Source organism: Macrotis lagotis, chromosome 1, assembly GCF_037893015.1.
Source record: "Macrotis lagotis isolate mMagLag1 chromosome 1, bilby.v1.9.chrom.fasta, whole genome shotgun sequence".
In the NCBI taxonomy this organism is placed as follows: Eukaryota; Metazoa; Chordata; class Mammalia; order Peramelemorphia; family Peramelidae; genus Macrotis; species Macrotis lagotis.
In genome coordinates, this window is record NC_133658.1 from 583,206,585 (window position 1) to 583,219,748 (window position 13,164).

The 13,164-nt window shown below is 34.5% G+C and overlaps 1 protein-coding gene across 2 annotated transcripts in view; it reads left to right on the forward strand.

Annotated features, from left to right (window-relative positions):
- Positions 1-9,223, forward strand: part of PAK2 (p21 (RAC1) activated kinase 2) — a 105,716-nt gene extending 96,493 nt beyond the window's left edge. For both annotated transcript variants that reach the window (XM_074214783.1, XM_074214782.1), the window contains exons 14-15: positions 739-876; positions 5,244-9,223. In XM_074214783.1, coding sequence (XP_074070884.1) covers positions 739-876; positions 5,244-5,330 — 225 coding nt within the window. In that variant the 3' untranslated portion in view covers positions 5,331-9,223. The remainder of the gene's footprint in view (positions 1-738; positions 877-5,243) is intronic.
- Positions 9,224-13,164: the final 3,941 nt, after the last annotated feature.

Sequence of the window (13,164 nt, forward strand, 5' to 3'; positions counted from 1 at the left end):
AAGACAGAACTCTGTGTCTCTGTGTCTGCCTACTGCCTCTCCAGTTTGAATTAATAGTCGCTAGTTTGAATTCAGTCTTAGTAAAAGATACTAAAGTATTTGATTGAGAGTTTGTTGATGTTTAAGTTTTTAAATCGTTTCCGATCTTTAAATGCCCCTCCTCTCACATACGACACTAATTGCCATTCTAGGGAATGGTCTTTTTGGAACAATGCTTATCCTTTAAAAAAGATTTTCAGAATTATAGAGCTTGCTTTTGTTGGTTCATTTATAAAACAGAATTACCATATGCTTGTCAAAGTTGGAACTCCTTTGTCTCTGAATTTTAATCATACTTCATAATTTTCTTATTGTTAGCCCTTTATTAGTAATTTGATCAACATATGAATATCATATATTATTTAGATTATATCAGCCAGAAAGTTTTAAGGTTCTGCAGTACAAATCATAGGCTTTTTTCGTCCTGCCTACGTGGGCAGAATGTTCAAGATGGAAGGAATTTTAGAGGACATGTAGTACAATCAGATTATTTTCCCCAGAAGACATTTAAGACCTTCAAAAGTCATGATAACAATAATATTATTAACAGATGTGTATGGAGCCACTATAGATGGCTTAATATGTTTAGGGGTAATAATTTGGGTTAAATTTAGGGTCCTATGTATAAGGTGCTATACTATCTTCCTGATCAATGAGTTTTCAGAGCTCACAAGTTTGACAGTATTGTTTTGGTTTCAGGCCTTGTATCTAATAGCAACAAATGGGACTCCTGAACTTCAGAACCCAGAGAAACTCTCACCAATATTTCGAGATTTCTTAAATCGGTGTTTGGAAATGGATGTGGAAAAAAGAGGTTCAGCCAAAGAATTGTTACAGGTAAGTTTGTTCATAGGGAGGGAACTTACCAGAAAGTCTTGGCTTTTGGAATCAGAAATAAAATTGTAACCATTTCGCAAATAAAATGGTATTTGGGCTTCTGTAAAATTGAATTTTTACACCTTGACCTGATCAGTGCTTGCACTAATGTATTTGTAGTTTATGGAAATTTAGGCCTTGTGGATGTTGGAAAAACAGAAAATATTTATTTTTCTAATTGTTGAATCTATTTCCACAGGAGTCCTTCTTCTATGCCTCATTGTAGTTTTCAGGTTACCCTTGAGTTTTTGAAGGTTAAGCCAGAACACAGGTTCTCTCAGGTTCTAATAAGCTGAAAAGTCTTTGTGTAAAATGCCAGAGATAGTGTCTGCTGATCAAGAGCAGTCCAGCTCAATACAGAGCCCCAATGTTGTAGGCTAGAATAATCCATAAAATGAAGTGGTAGAATTAATCTTAAAGGTAGAGGTTACTAAGAATTGTACTGTTCTTACTGTTTCTATAACCATTAATGTAACTGTTGGTTCTCTACATGTGAGGATAAAAATCTACATCCTTATTGATATCTTGGATCTAACAGAAACCAGAAGACACAAGGAAATAACTAACTGGAATGATGGCTTACAAATTCTCATCAGAGAGGAGAATAAAAAAATTGACCTAAATGACTTATCATGCTTGTAAAAGGAACAAGGGATATCATTTCATCAGTGCTTTGTAGGGCCCATATTGACTCTAAGCAAATGTGCCACTCTAAATACAGTTGTTTCTTACTACATCAAGAGGATGGGTTCATTAACTGATTTGGATTCAAGTATCATTGCTATTAGGTGACTTCTAGATCTGTCTTACAAAAAATCTTCTATCTCCTTGCCTCCTCTGGCTCTTCCTTTTTCTGACCATCCTCCACACAGCTGCTAACATGAGATTCCTAAAATAAAGCTCTATACCTGTCTCACATGGATCAGAAAGTTCCAATGCTTCCCTTTTGCTTCTACAATCAAAAACAATTTGGCTCCAACCTGCCTTTCTAGACTTAGTGAACATTACTCTATTTACAGTATAATTAACATTAACATTACTCTATTTACTCTATAATTAACCAGTATAGTTATGATTGTTGTTGCTCATATGCTACTTCTGTCTACTATTGTTATCCTTGCCCAGTCTTACTAATGCCTCAATTGAACTTTTTCCTCAACTTCAACCACTTAGATTCTCTAGATTCTTTGAAAGTGTAGTCCAAGTGGCCTTTCCTAATTAATACTAAGTAGAGGCACTGTTAGACCTTTCATTCACCACAAAGAATATCATATACTTGTATTTACTTTGTCTATACAAGGTACCCTAAAAGTCTTAGTGTGATTTATAGCTTTTCTGGCTTTAAAAATTTCTAAAACTATAACATTGCACTGAAACTTTCCGAACACTTTTTGGTATTACGTTTTTGTGTTCATATTATTTCCCAGTAAGATATAAACCCTTTGGATGATCCCCCCCCCTCCTTTTATAGTCACAGTGCCTGACCCAGTATCATAAATGCTTACTGATTTGGTGAAAAAATAGAGGCAACTTCATGATATATATATGAAACAAAGTTAATACATACTTTGATGTTTTGTGACTTCAGTACAAAAATGGATATGGAGAAGATGATAAAACCATTAGAAAATATGGTTTAGGATCAAGAACTGTTGCATAGACTATTTATAATCCTTAATCTTGTCCACCACTCTTTTCAAGAAGTTAAAAGATGATAAAGATGGTGAGCCCCCAAGTGTCTTTAAAAGTGAAATTAACTGTATCTTGTCATGAAGACTGGTTATGGATGTAGTCATTTAAAAATCAGCTATCTTTTTTAAGTTTATCAGCTCATTAGAGCAAAAGCTCAGAATAAATAGCACGTCTATGACAGAAAATTATAAAGACTATACTATATACATATGCTTTTCCTTCAAAATGTTAGAGTAAAAAGATTGGTCCTAATAATTTCTTAGAGAAGTTAAATCAGTGCAAAGTGGTCCAGATTAATAGACTAAAAGAACCTACAAGCCATCTGAGTTAGCAAATGATATTAACTAGCAAGATATGGCAGCTAAGAACAGTGTTGATTATAAGCTCATTTTCAAAGTAATTCAGAGGAAAGATAGTAGAAGACTCAGTAGTAGTTAGTAGAGAAGAACCACTGATGATCAATTAGGTAGCATGCTTTAGAGTTCTAGTAAGTTAGAATGGGCAGTTAGGTGATGTAGTGTATAGAATGCCAAGCCTGAAGTTGGAAAGACTCTTCTTTCTGAGTTCAAATCTGAACTCAAACTATTACTAACTAGCTATGTGACCTGCTCAAGTCACTTAACCCAGTTTGCCTCAGTTCCTCATCTGTAAAATGGGATGTAGAAAGAAATGGCAAGCCATTCCATCTTTGCCAAGAAAACTTTTAAGTGTGGTCACAAGAGTTGGAAATGACTGAAATAGAAGAACAAAAGCCTAGAATGTCCAAAGAATGTTTTTTAATTAAACTAAAAGATGAACAGTCATGAATGGTATAGATTTTGTATTATTTTTCAAGTAATGAGTTCTCATCAGTAGCAATAGTGAATCTACCAGATTAGAACTCTCCTGTCTCGGTATTTAGATTTATTGTTGGGAAGTGGCAGTGATGCTTAAGAAGATGAGACTATGGTCTTGCCAGAACTACAACAAAGACTGGAAATGAGACAAAAAGTTTCCTAGGAATTGGGTCATGATATCTCAGAGAAGAATTTCAAAATGAATTAAATTTATTGAAAAAAGGACAAACTACATGTCCCATGCAAAACATCAGCAGTAATCAATACATGCACCTTTTTTTATCTGTACTTATTAAAAGGGAACAGGTAGGTTTTTAATAGATGATTTTCTATGCCATACCTACCTCTTCAATTTACACAACTGATTGGAGGTATAGGAAACAAGGTTCTGTTCGTTTTGCTTTTAAAAAGAATTTCACAACTGTAAATTTTCAATAATCTATGGAATTTTGTTATCAAAGGAGGTGTAAAACAAGGAAAGATTTTTTAAGATTTTAAGATTTTTAATTTTTAAGATTATGACCATTTTCATGGAATCTGTCTTGAGCAAAGTCCAAACAAAAAAGGATTCCTTATTGATGCTTACATTCTCTAAGTGTTCTATATATGGATTATATCTTAATTGCATTGAACTCTAATACAGGATCAAAACTTCTCTATGAAATTCCCAGAAGTGGGAAAAGAATTGACCTAATCATCCAGACTAGAAAAACCGGATGGGTAGCATATAGTGCCCATACATTGACATTCAGCTAGACATATAGCCCATGATATTTGTTAATATAATTATACATTGCCTTGGACAGGAATAGACAATAACATAAACCCAGAATTGAGAAGGTCTAGAATACATTGGGAAATGCTGTTGCAAAAATCTGTTTCTCTAACATCAGTGCTGTGATGAATGGCTCCAAATCATGAAAAACCACAGAGTTGGAAGAATCAAATTTACAAGTAGTCCAAAGGAATCCAGCCTACTCCCACCCACCCATCCCCTGCCAAAAAAGACACATTAGCTTGTATATGTGTATATATATAGATGCATATGAATTTTGCATATATGTATATATGTATATGAATTGAATGATCAGAACACGTAATGCTTGTGAGTGGTCCCTTCAGGCTCAAAATTCTAAGATCCTATGGCTGAATAAGAATAGTGAATACAAGTGTTTTGGGTTAGGTGGTACTATAGTTAGAATACTGGGCCTAAATTCAGGAAGACTCATCTTCATGAATTCAAATGTGGTCTCAGATAGTTGTTACCTGTGTTGGACCCTGGGCAAGTCACTTTTTGTTCTCTTCAGTTTTTTCGTCTGTTAAATGAGCTGGAGAAGGAAATGACAAACACTTCAATATCTTTATCATGACTCCATTGGGGTCTGAACAGTAGTAACAACCAATTGCTTTAGTTCAGTCACCTTTGAGATATGAAGAGGATCAGAGGAACATCATTTCCATTGGGATCAGTGAATCCCATGCGAAAAATTTATGGAAAAACAGCAGTGAGAATCAAGCTTAGATGGGAAAATTTGATCTATATTATTAAACTGTTCTACCCACATTAATGAAAGCACAGATCCATTAAAGCGTCAAATATTGGTGAGTTCGTGACTAAATAAGCATTATTTCAGTGAAAATATAGATGCTGGTTCAACATATTCCAATTTGTTGTATTAACTCCATTGTATAAATACTTACTCTTTTGGTTTAATTGTTTGTTATAAAAGCAGTCTTTAGGATTCAGTGAAAAGAGTGGCTTGTAAATTTATCATTCTATTTTTTTTTTTCTTCTGGCAGCATCCCTTCCTGAAACTGGCTAAACCGTTGTCTAGCTTGACACCGCTGATCATGGCAGCTAAAGAAGCAATGAAGAGTAACCGTTAATAGCATTGCCATTTGTGGCCTCATCTTTCTTTTGTCATTTTTTTAAAAAAAGAAGTCTTTTTAATATATACAATTGTTACTCTTTTTAGGGGTTTGAAAAAAAATGTCAGCATACTGGAGTGGTTGGGAGGGGGGGAACCAACCCACACTCCCTGGAGACATCTAAGAGAAAATTAAAAAAAAAGAATTATTATGACTCTCAAAACAACCCCTTTTTAAGGGTCCAAGACAAATTGTGGACTGAATCACTGGCCTTTCACATTTCTGCCAACAACCCAACAGTGCCATTTATCAAGCTTGGAATTTGCATTTTATTTTATTTTTGCTGACTTTGCTGTAACAGATCCCATTCATTGTACCCTTTGGGGTATTTTCAATACTTGAATGGCAGATTCAGGCTTTCAGAGAAAAGCATTTGTTTGATCTGCTAGTCTCCTCTCCTATTTTTCCCTGGCCTTCCTATTCCTTTACCTGCTCTTTTTGGATTGCTTTGAGAAGTTTTTTTTCTCATGCCTAAATTAAAGCAAGTGTGATAGATAATGTGTACCTCTTTATATTAGAAAAGAGGCTTCCTATGATTTAATTTTGTGTAGAAGCCAGGACCAGCTACTTAAAGCACTGTTGCAGTCAATGGCATTTTAGTTGTTATAAACCATTTTTGAGGAATGGAAGGTGGGTTTTTTTTTTTTTTGCCCTTGGGGAGAGTAAAATTAAAAGTACCTTTTCTAGAAATATTGTGATTGGTGATATTTGGAGTGAAAGTTACAAGTAGAGAGAAGGAGGATCTTTTTAACTAAATCATTGAGGCAAAGGAAGAGAACCCCATTGATAATTGAGTCCCTACAATTTTGGTCTTTCTGTTCTTTGGATTTGTGTTGGCTGCAGTTCAAAGTTATCTATCTCGTACTATGTTCTTATTTTGAAAACCAAATGGTTTGTTCTTATCCCAGCTTGAACTCTTTCACTTTGACTGGGGTCTTTTTTTTTAACTTTCTTTATCAAATAAGTTTGTGTATATGTTGTAACTTTTTTTTTAATCCCCAGCGGTAAATAATGCAGTAGTAACCATTGGTTTTTTTCAGGATTTCAACATTAAATACCTTTTAAAATATATGTTCTCCATTTAAAATACACAAATAATTTGATGTTTTGGGGAATATTATAAGTTAAAGACTTGAAAATATGTGAACTGAAACTTGGTATTCCCAGAAACAGTTAGTTGTGATTATATCAATGAAAAGAGTAGAGAAGCTTAAACATCTCATAGGGATGAAGCTTGTTAAAAACTGGGGAAATTCTTCTTGAATTATGAAAAGGTCCCAAAACTTCACCAATATTTTGCTGACTAGGATGATATGAGTAAGTAGTTCTACAAATACTGCTGCTAAAGACCTTGTAGATCATTTCATTTACTGAGTTGCTATAGGCTTAAATTAGGAGGTAATCAATGATGGGTCACTTTGAATTCATGTGAGGTTCTAAATTTCATGTACCAAGAAATTAGAAAAGGGAAGAAAATAAAGAATGAAAACTCTTTTGATGTCTATAAGGCATCTTTTCTTTTGAAAAAGTTGACTCCTTGATTGAAATTTTTAAAAGAATTTTGATGTTCAGAATCATCTCTCATCTATAATGTTCATTATTAATAGAATCCTTTTCTTAGAAGTTGTACTACCTTATCTAAAATGCCAGGAACTTAAAAAAAATTCTTTTGGCTCTTGCAGTTATGTGCTTCTACTCAACATATACTAGAAGTGCCAAATCATGAGTAAGAAAAATTAAGTATTAGAAATACTTTCATAAAAATGGGAAAATAAGCATTTTTTAAAAATCTATTTCTTGTCATCATAGGAAGTTGACCTATACTTTATTTCTTCTGTCTAAGATATAACTATGATAAATAGAAGTGACAGCCAGAAAGGTTTTCTCAAAAACCAAAAAACAAAATCTTTTAACTAGAGCACTTAGTAGAATGATCTCTGATTTCACTATGTCTTTATTTTTATTTTTCTTGGCCCTTCTGCAGTACTTTTATTTCATCACTTTACAGCAACAAAATGCCTTATTCCCTTTGAAAAACTCTAGTGCCTCTTGAGTTTCAACTTTTTTTACATTCTGCTTTGTAAGCAGTCACTAGGTAGATTTTTATAAAAAAAGATACTACCAATGGAGTAGGGAAATGAAATGATCAGTTGCATTTTGATCATTCCTCAAGAAGGCAGTTACTTTGGATATTGAGTTTATAAATAACTTCTATTTCTATACATGAGCCATAGAAAGCATGTTCACTGGATACAATGTCAGTGCCCCTGTTTTTAAGCACATGACTCAGCAAAAAGGGCTTTTTGGTTTATAGGAAGAGTTTGGAATTATATTTAATCTTTTTTTTTTTTTAAGTGATGATGCCCTCCATGTCCATTGCTGGCAGTGGACCGTGCATCATGAAAATCTGACTCCTGGGATATGGGACCTAAACCCCAGTCTGTTCTTTACTTATTATGATAAACTAATCTGTCATATGAATATACTTTGATTATTTCTGAAATTTGTAAATTTTAAACAAAATAGAGCAATAAGGAATTGTGATTTATTCATTTTAAACAATTAAAATGTCCTCCTGATCTTGTTGAAAGAAAACCATTACCTGAATCAAGATTCATGTTTTTTAAGCAATTGCCTTTTAAAAAAACTATTTTTGTTTTCACTTTGGGTTGAAATGTCTCATTCAAATCCAGGAATTAATAGTTGAGCTCTGTTATAGGGTATTATATTGTAGTACTTTACTTAGCACTACAATGAAAGCTGTGACTTCTGGTGGCCATTAGGTTACTTGTCCCCATTCTCTGGTGTCACAAACTTTAGGGATAGATAATCCCAGGAAGCCATGGAAGTTCTGAGATTGTTTTTTCTTGTTAATTGGTGAGCAAGTAGAATCACTGGGATTACATAAACTTCTCTGATCTTCCAAATATATCTGTTAAGCTGCTTAAACTTAATCAAGCCAACCACCAATCCAAAATTAACCTGTGCCTTTTAATATAGTTTTAAAATTATCTGTTGAGTCTTTATTTTGGGGGACCCTTGAACTCCTGAGGTTAACTGGCTATGATGTCTCCTAGCTAGATATATTATCTTAGTGAGTCTCAGACAATAGTGTAGAGAAATAGGAGGAGCAGAAAAATTGGGTGCTGCACGGAATTGATACCCTTTCAGAAATCTCTTAAAAATCCCCAAATATCCAGTGAGTATCTCTATATTTCAATGTCCCATTATTTTAGGTTATAGTTATAAACATCCAGATGAGTATTTGTTTTGGGTGTTTTGCAGTGCAATTTCATAGCTTTACTTTGAAGTGTAACAATATGAAAACCAGATGTCTAAGGGAAAGTTTGCAAATCCATCGTCTTCCTGTCTCTGCCCTGTCCCTCCAAGTTTAACAGTTTTTTAGAGTGTATAAATTCACTCAAGCAACCAGTATTTATTGAGCACCTACTAGAAGCAAAGTGGTATGGTAGATGTACAGGGCTTCCATCTTAAGGAACTTTGCCCTCTAATTGGTTCACTACACTAGCCTTTGCAGAGTAGAGAGGCAGTAAAAAATGTAATTAAGCCAACTAACTGTTCTTAAATTTTAGTTTTGTAGTAAAAGGGTAGAAGCAAAAACAAATCTTGGGAAATTTGTTGTCTTTTCTCTCTCCTTCCTTATCTTGGCAGATGGAAATGGACTTAGGTGCAAGTAGCTCTCTTATTTTTATTGTCTTCAAATTTTATGTTGCCTTTTGTTTAATTTAATCCCTTATGTTATTTAATTGTTACTGCAACATTAACTACTGTATTTGATGTTCAATAACTTTGTTATTTTCAGGGCTAGAAATAAAATTTTTTTAAATGTTTGTTTATCCCCTTCCCGAATTTTTATCTTTTTGGACCAGAGTAGCTTTAAAGAATAAATGTTTAGATTTCTAATAGGTTGTGGGAGAGTGTGCTCAGTGTTTATTAAAATCTGAATTCTTTTTTTAATACAGCTATAGCATGAATTTTGTCTATAATATTCCAATCTTCTTAGGTTTCTGGGAATGTGAGTTAGAAGCATAGGCTTCCCCTGATCAGAACTGAGTTTATATGAAATTCTCAGCAACTCTTTTCTGACTGAAGTCCAAGAAAACCACAATGAAGCTATCCATATTCTGTACTCAGACACCATCAGTAGACTTAGCTGAATCTTGGAAGTTTAAAAAAAAACAGGACAAGGAACTTAGTGTGATTTATATGCCACTTTTTCCTTTTCCTTTTAAACCAGATCTGCCAAATCATTTGTGTAGGAGGGGAAGTTCCTGGAGAGGAACTTCCTCAGCCAATATTGATCAGTCCCTTTTCTGCAGTTTATCATCTTAGATTGCTTGGTGCACTCTGAGGTTAACTAATTTTCCCAGGATCACACAGCCTCATGTCAGAAGCAAGGCTTAAAGTAATTGCTTCCTGATTTTGAAGCCAGCTCTCCATCCACTTTTACACTGCTTCTTGTGTGCATGTCTCATGTACATTATTGAAATGAAAATATTTTAAAGCAACATTTCATTAAGAATTTATTTGGAATAGATGTTGTAAAACTGACACAGTACAAAAACTTCTAACATTTAACTCATCCATGATTTCCTTGATTTCCACCCATGTTACCTTCCTGAGAAAAGGATACCTATATCCATGACAAACCAGGCATTGATCTTTGCAGGTGATGGTGCTTTCCTAAGTTGATTTTATGTCCTTGGTAATCAAGTTTAGGGTACAAAGGAAATTTAAGACTGAATTTGTTCCTTTTCCCCCCTTTCAGCAATAGCTGATAAAAATATGACACTAATTGTAATGTGATTTAATTATTACCTATCTGGGTCTCAGTTTCTTAATCTATAAAATGAAGGAATTGAACAAAATAAATTTTAAGGTTCCTTCTAACTAAAAAAAGTATTCTCTTCTGATTCCAAATTCATTAGAATTTATATGCTTTGTTTGCTAAGGAATGACTGATAGTTATCTAATTTGGATACAGGAATTGCTGAGCAGGGAAACCTAGTGGTGTGGTGGATAGAATAAGGAAGACTCTCGGAAAAATGTTGAACATCATTTTGTCTCAAAGAATCAATTGGGTATTGTGAATGCATAGTCTTTTAAAATATATAGATATTTATAATCTGTATTTTTGGGAGAGCTTTGTAAGAGCAGATCAAATGCTGACCTGCTTATGCTCTTCAGAGCTTCACATATTTTACAATTGATGTATGTAGTACTCTGTGCTGGGCATGTTGTCTCCTGTTGGAGTGCTTTTGTTAACACGATAGCCAGTTTCTTGTTTTTTTTTTTTTCAAAAGAGTGCAGTTTTTCCCTTTAACAAATATAGATATAAGTATAGGCCCCAGTTATACACCAAGGTGCTAGACATGTGCTAACAAAGAGTTAAAAACTTAGCAGCCTAGATTTTAGAGCTGAAAGGAAGCTCAGAAGTCAGTTGAGCTTTCATGTTACAGGTGAGGACCTGAAGCTGAGAGAGGAAGTGATTGATCCAAGATCATGTAATGGTTATTGGGAGAACTTGGGTTTAAGCTTCGTTTGTTCATTCCAAATGGAGCAGTTTTTCCCGCAGAAAATAGAAAATATACATGGTATAATTTCAAGGAGTGAAGACTTAATAACTTAGGGCATCAGGAAAGGCTTGTAGATGGGTGACACCTGGCTGGAGATTCTGAAAGTTGGAGGTGAAGGGGTACATTGCAGATGCAGAGAGTCTCAACATCGCTTTTGTGAAGATCAGAGTATTTATATTGCTTAAGGCTCTTTAGTTGTATGCTTCCTCTTTACTGTGCCTCCCTTCCCAAATCCCTTTGTCTCCCTGTTTGATGTGTTCTATAACACTGTATTCAACTCTATTTTGTCCCTTTAGGATGAATGAGGTTAACCTGATGCCTGCTTCTTCCACCCCTTTGTGTATGTCTGTGTTGTGAATACACACATGGAGTGTATGGTATATGTGTTGCCCATGTAGGTTATGTATATGTCCATATGACTTGTCTAAATGTGATTCACAGGAAGTCGTGAATACATCTTTAGATTCTCATCCACTTCTTTGATTCCTGTCTGAAGGGTCACAGGAGAAAATTGTCCCATTCTGTTCTCAGAGGGAGAAATCCTGGACTAGAATTAACCTGTCTCCTCAAATACTGCTACTCCAGAGGAATATATTTTATTCTTTGGTTCAAACTATCTTTAGTATACCTTAAAAGACAAGAATGTAGTTTAGTTTACATCAGATACACTTTTGATCACTTTCCACCAAATGTTTTTTTAATACTAAAACCCATTATTAATGAATAAATCTTTTTATCCTGGGAAAGAGCAAAGAAATTGGAGAAGTTATAAAGATTAAAATATATTCAGACAGTTCAGAGAATAAATAATGTGCATCTCACTTAGAGCAAATTATTTCAGTTCATCTGAGAGAGAAATAGTCCCCTATCTCACCCAAAAGGAAATTATTTGCTTTCTAGGGAGGAAAACTGGAAATGAAGAATTTGTTGGGGGAGGAAGGAAGCCATTGGAGATAACTTTCCCCTATATGATTTATAATCCTTCCTTTCCCCAGATTGATCTGGAACCACCTGTGTCAAGTTCTGTCATTTCTCAAACTCTAGCACTAACTCCACCCCTTACATAGGCATGCAATATTAAATGTTCATCCTCTCCACTGAGGAGAGTTTGATGCAAATGATCCATACAGGGAGTCACTGGTACATAACCCAACCTTAGCATGCCATTTGATTCACTGCTTTATATTTAATTAACTATAGCTTCATAGCAGTCTTCACTAATATTTCCTAATTGAATAGCTCAAGTGCTCACTCCATTTCATCAAACTCAAACTATTCAGTGATCAAGAGAAAATTTTCTCACTAATTTATGTTTAAATAAATTGCCAACTGTTTATACTTAGGTATCAAACAGTTATTAATACATATTTATATAATTGTGTATATACACATAACGCAATCTCCAAATCAAAGGTGTCAAACTCTTGCTTGCAGTGGCAGACAAGTTCACTGGAGGAGCACAAAATCTAATTGGGAAAGGTTTAACAAAATGAAATAGAGATGATATCAATTTGTGGTTTTCTAACACAATATGTGAATGACACCACTGCTCTAAATACTATTTTGTTTGTAAGCAGCACCACTGTCAAGTAACAGTCTAGTGACCAGTTGAATCCACTTTACATTCAAACCTCATTTTATTGCACTTTGCAGATAACATTTTTTTTTCACAAATTTTTTGTTTGTTTTTGCAAGGCAATGAGGCCAAGTTACTTGTCCAGGGTCACACAGTTAAGTAATTAGGTGTCTGGGGCTGGATTTGAACTCAGGCCCTCCTGATTGCAGGGCTCTATCCACTAGCTGCCTCATTTTTTTCTGTTTCAAACTGATTTTAAAGATTTTATTTTGAGTTTTACAATTTTCCCCTCTACTCTTACTTCCCCCCCCCCCCCCACAGAAGGCAATCTGTCAGTCTTTACATTGTTTCCATGGTATATATTGATCCAAATTGAGTGTGATGAGAGAGAAATCGCATCCTTAAGGAAGAAACAATAAAGTATAAGAGGTAGCAAGATCAGACAATAAGATGAGTTTGGTTTTTTTCTGAATTAAAGGTGATAGTCCTTGGTCTTTGTTCAAACTCCACAGTTCTTTGATACAGATGGTATTCTCTTTTTTTAAAATTTATTTTTATTAAAGTATTATTTGAGTTTTACAATTTTCCCCCAATCTTGCTTCCCTCCTCCCCCCCCCCC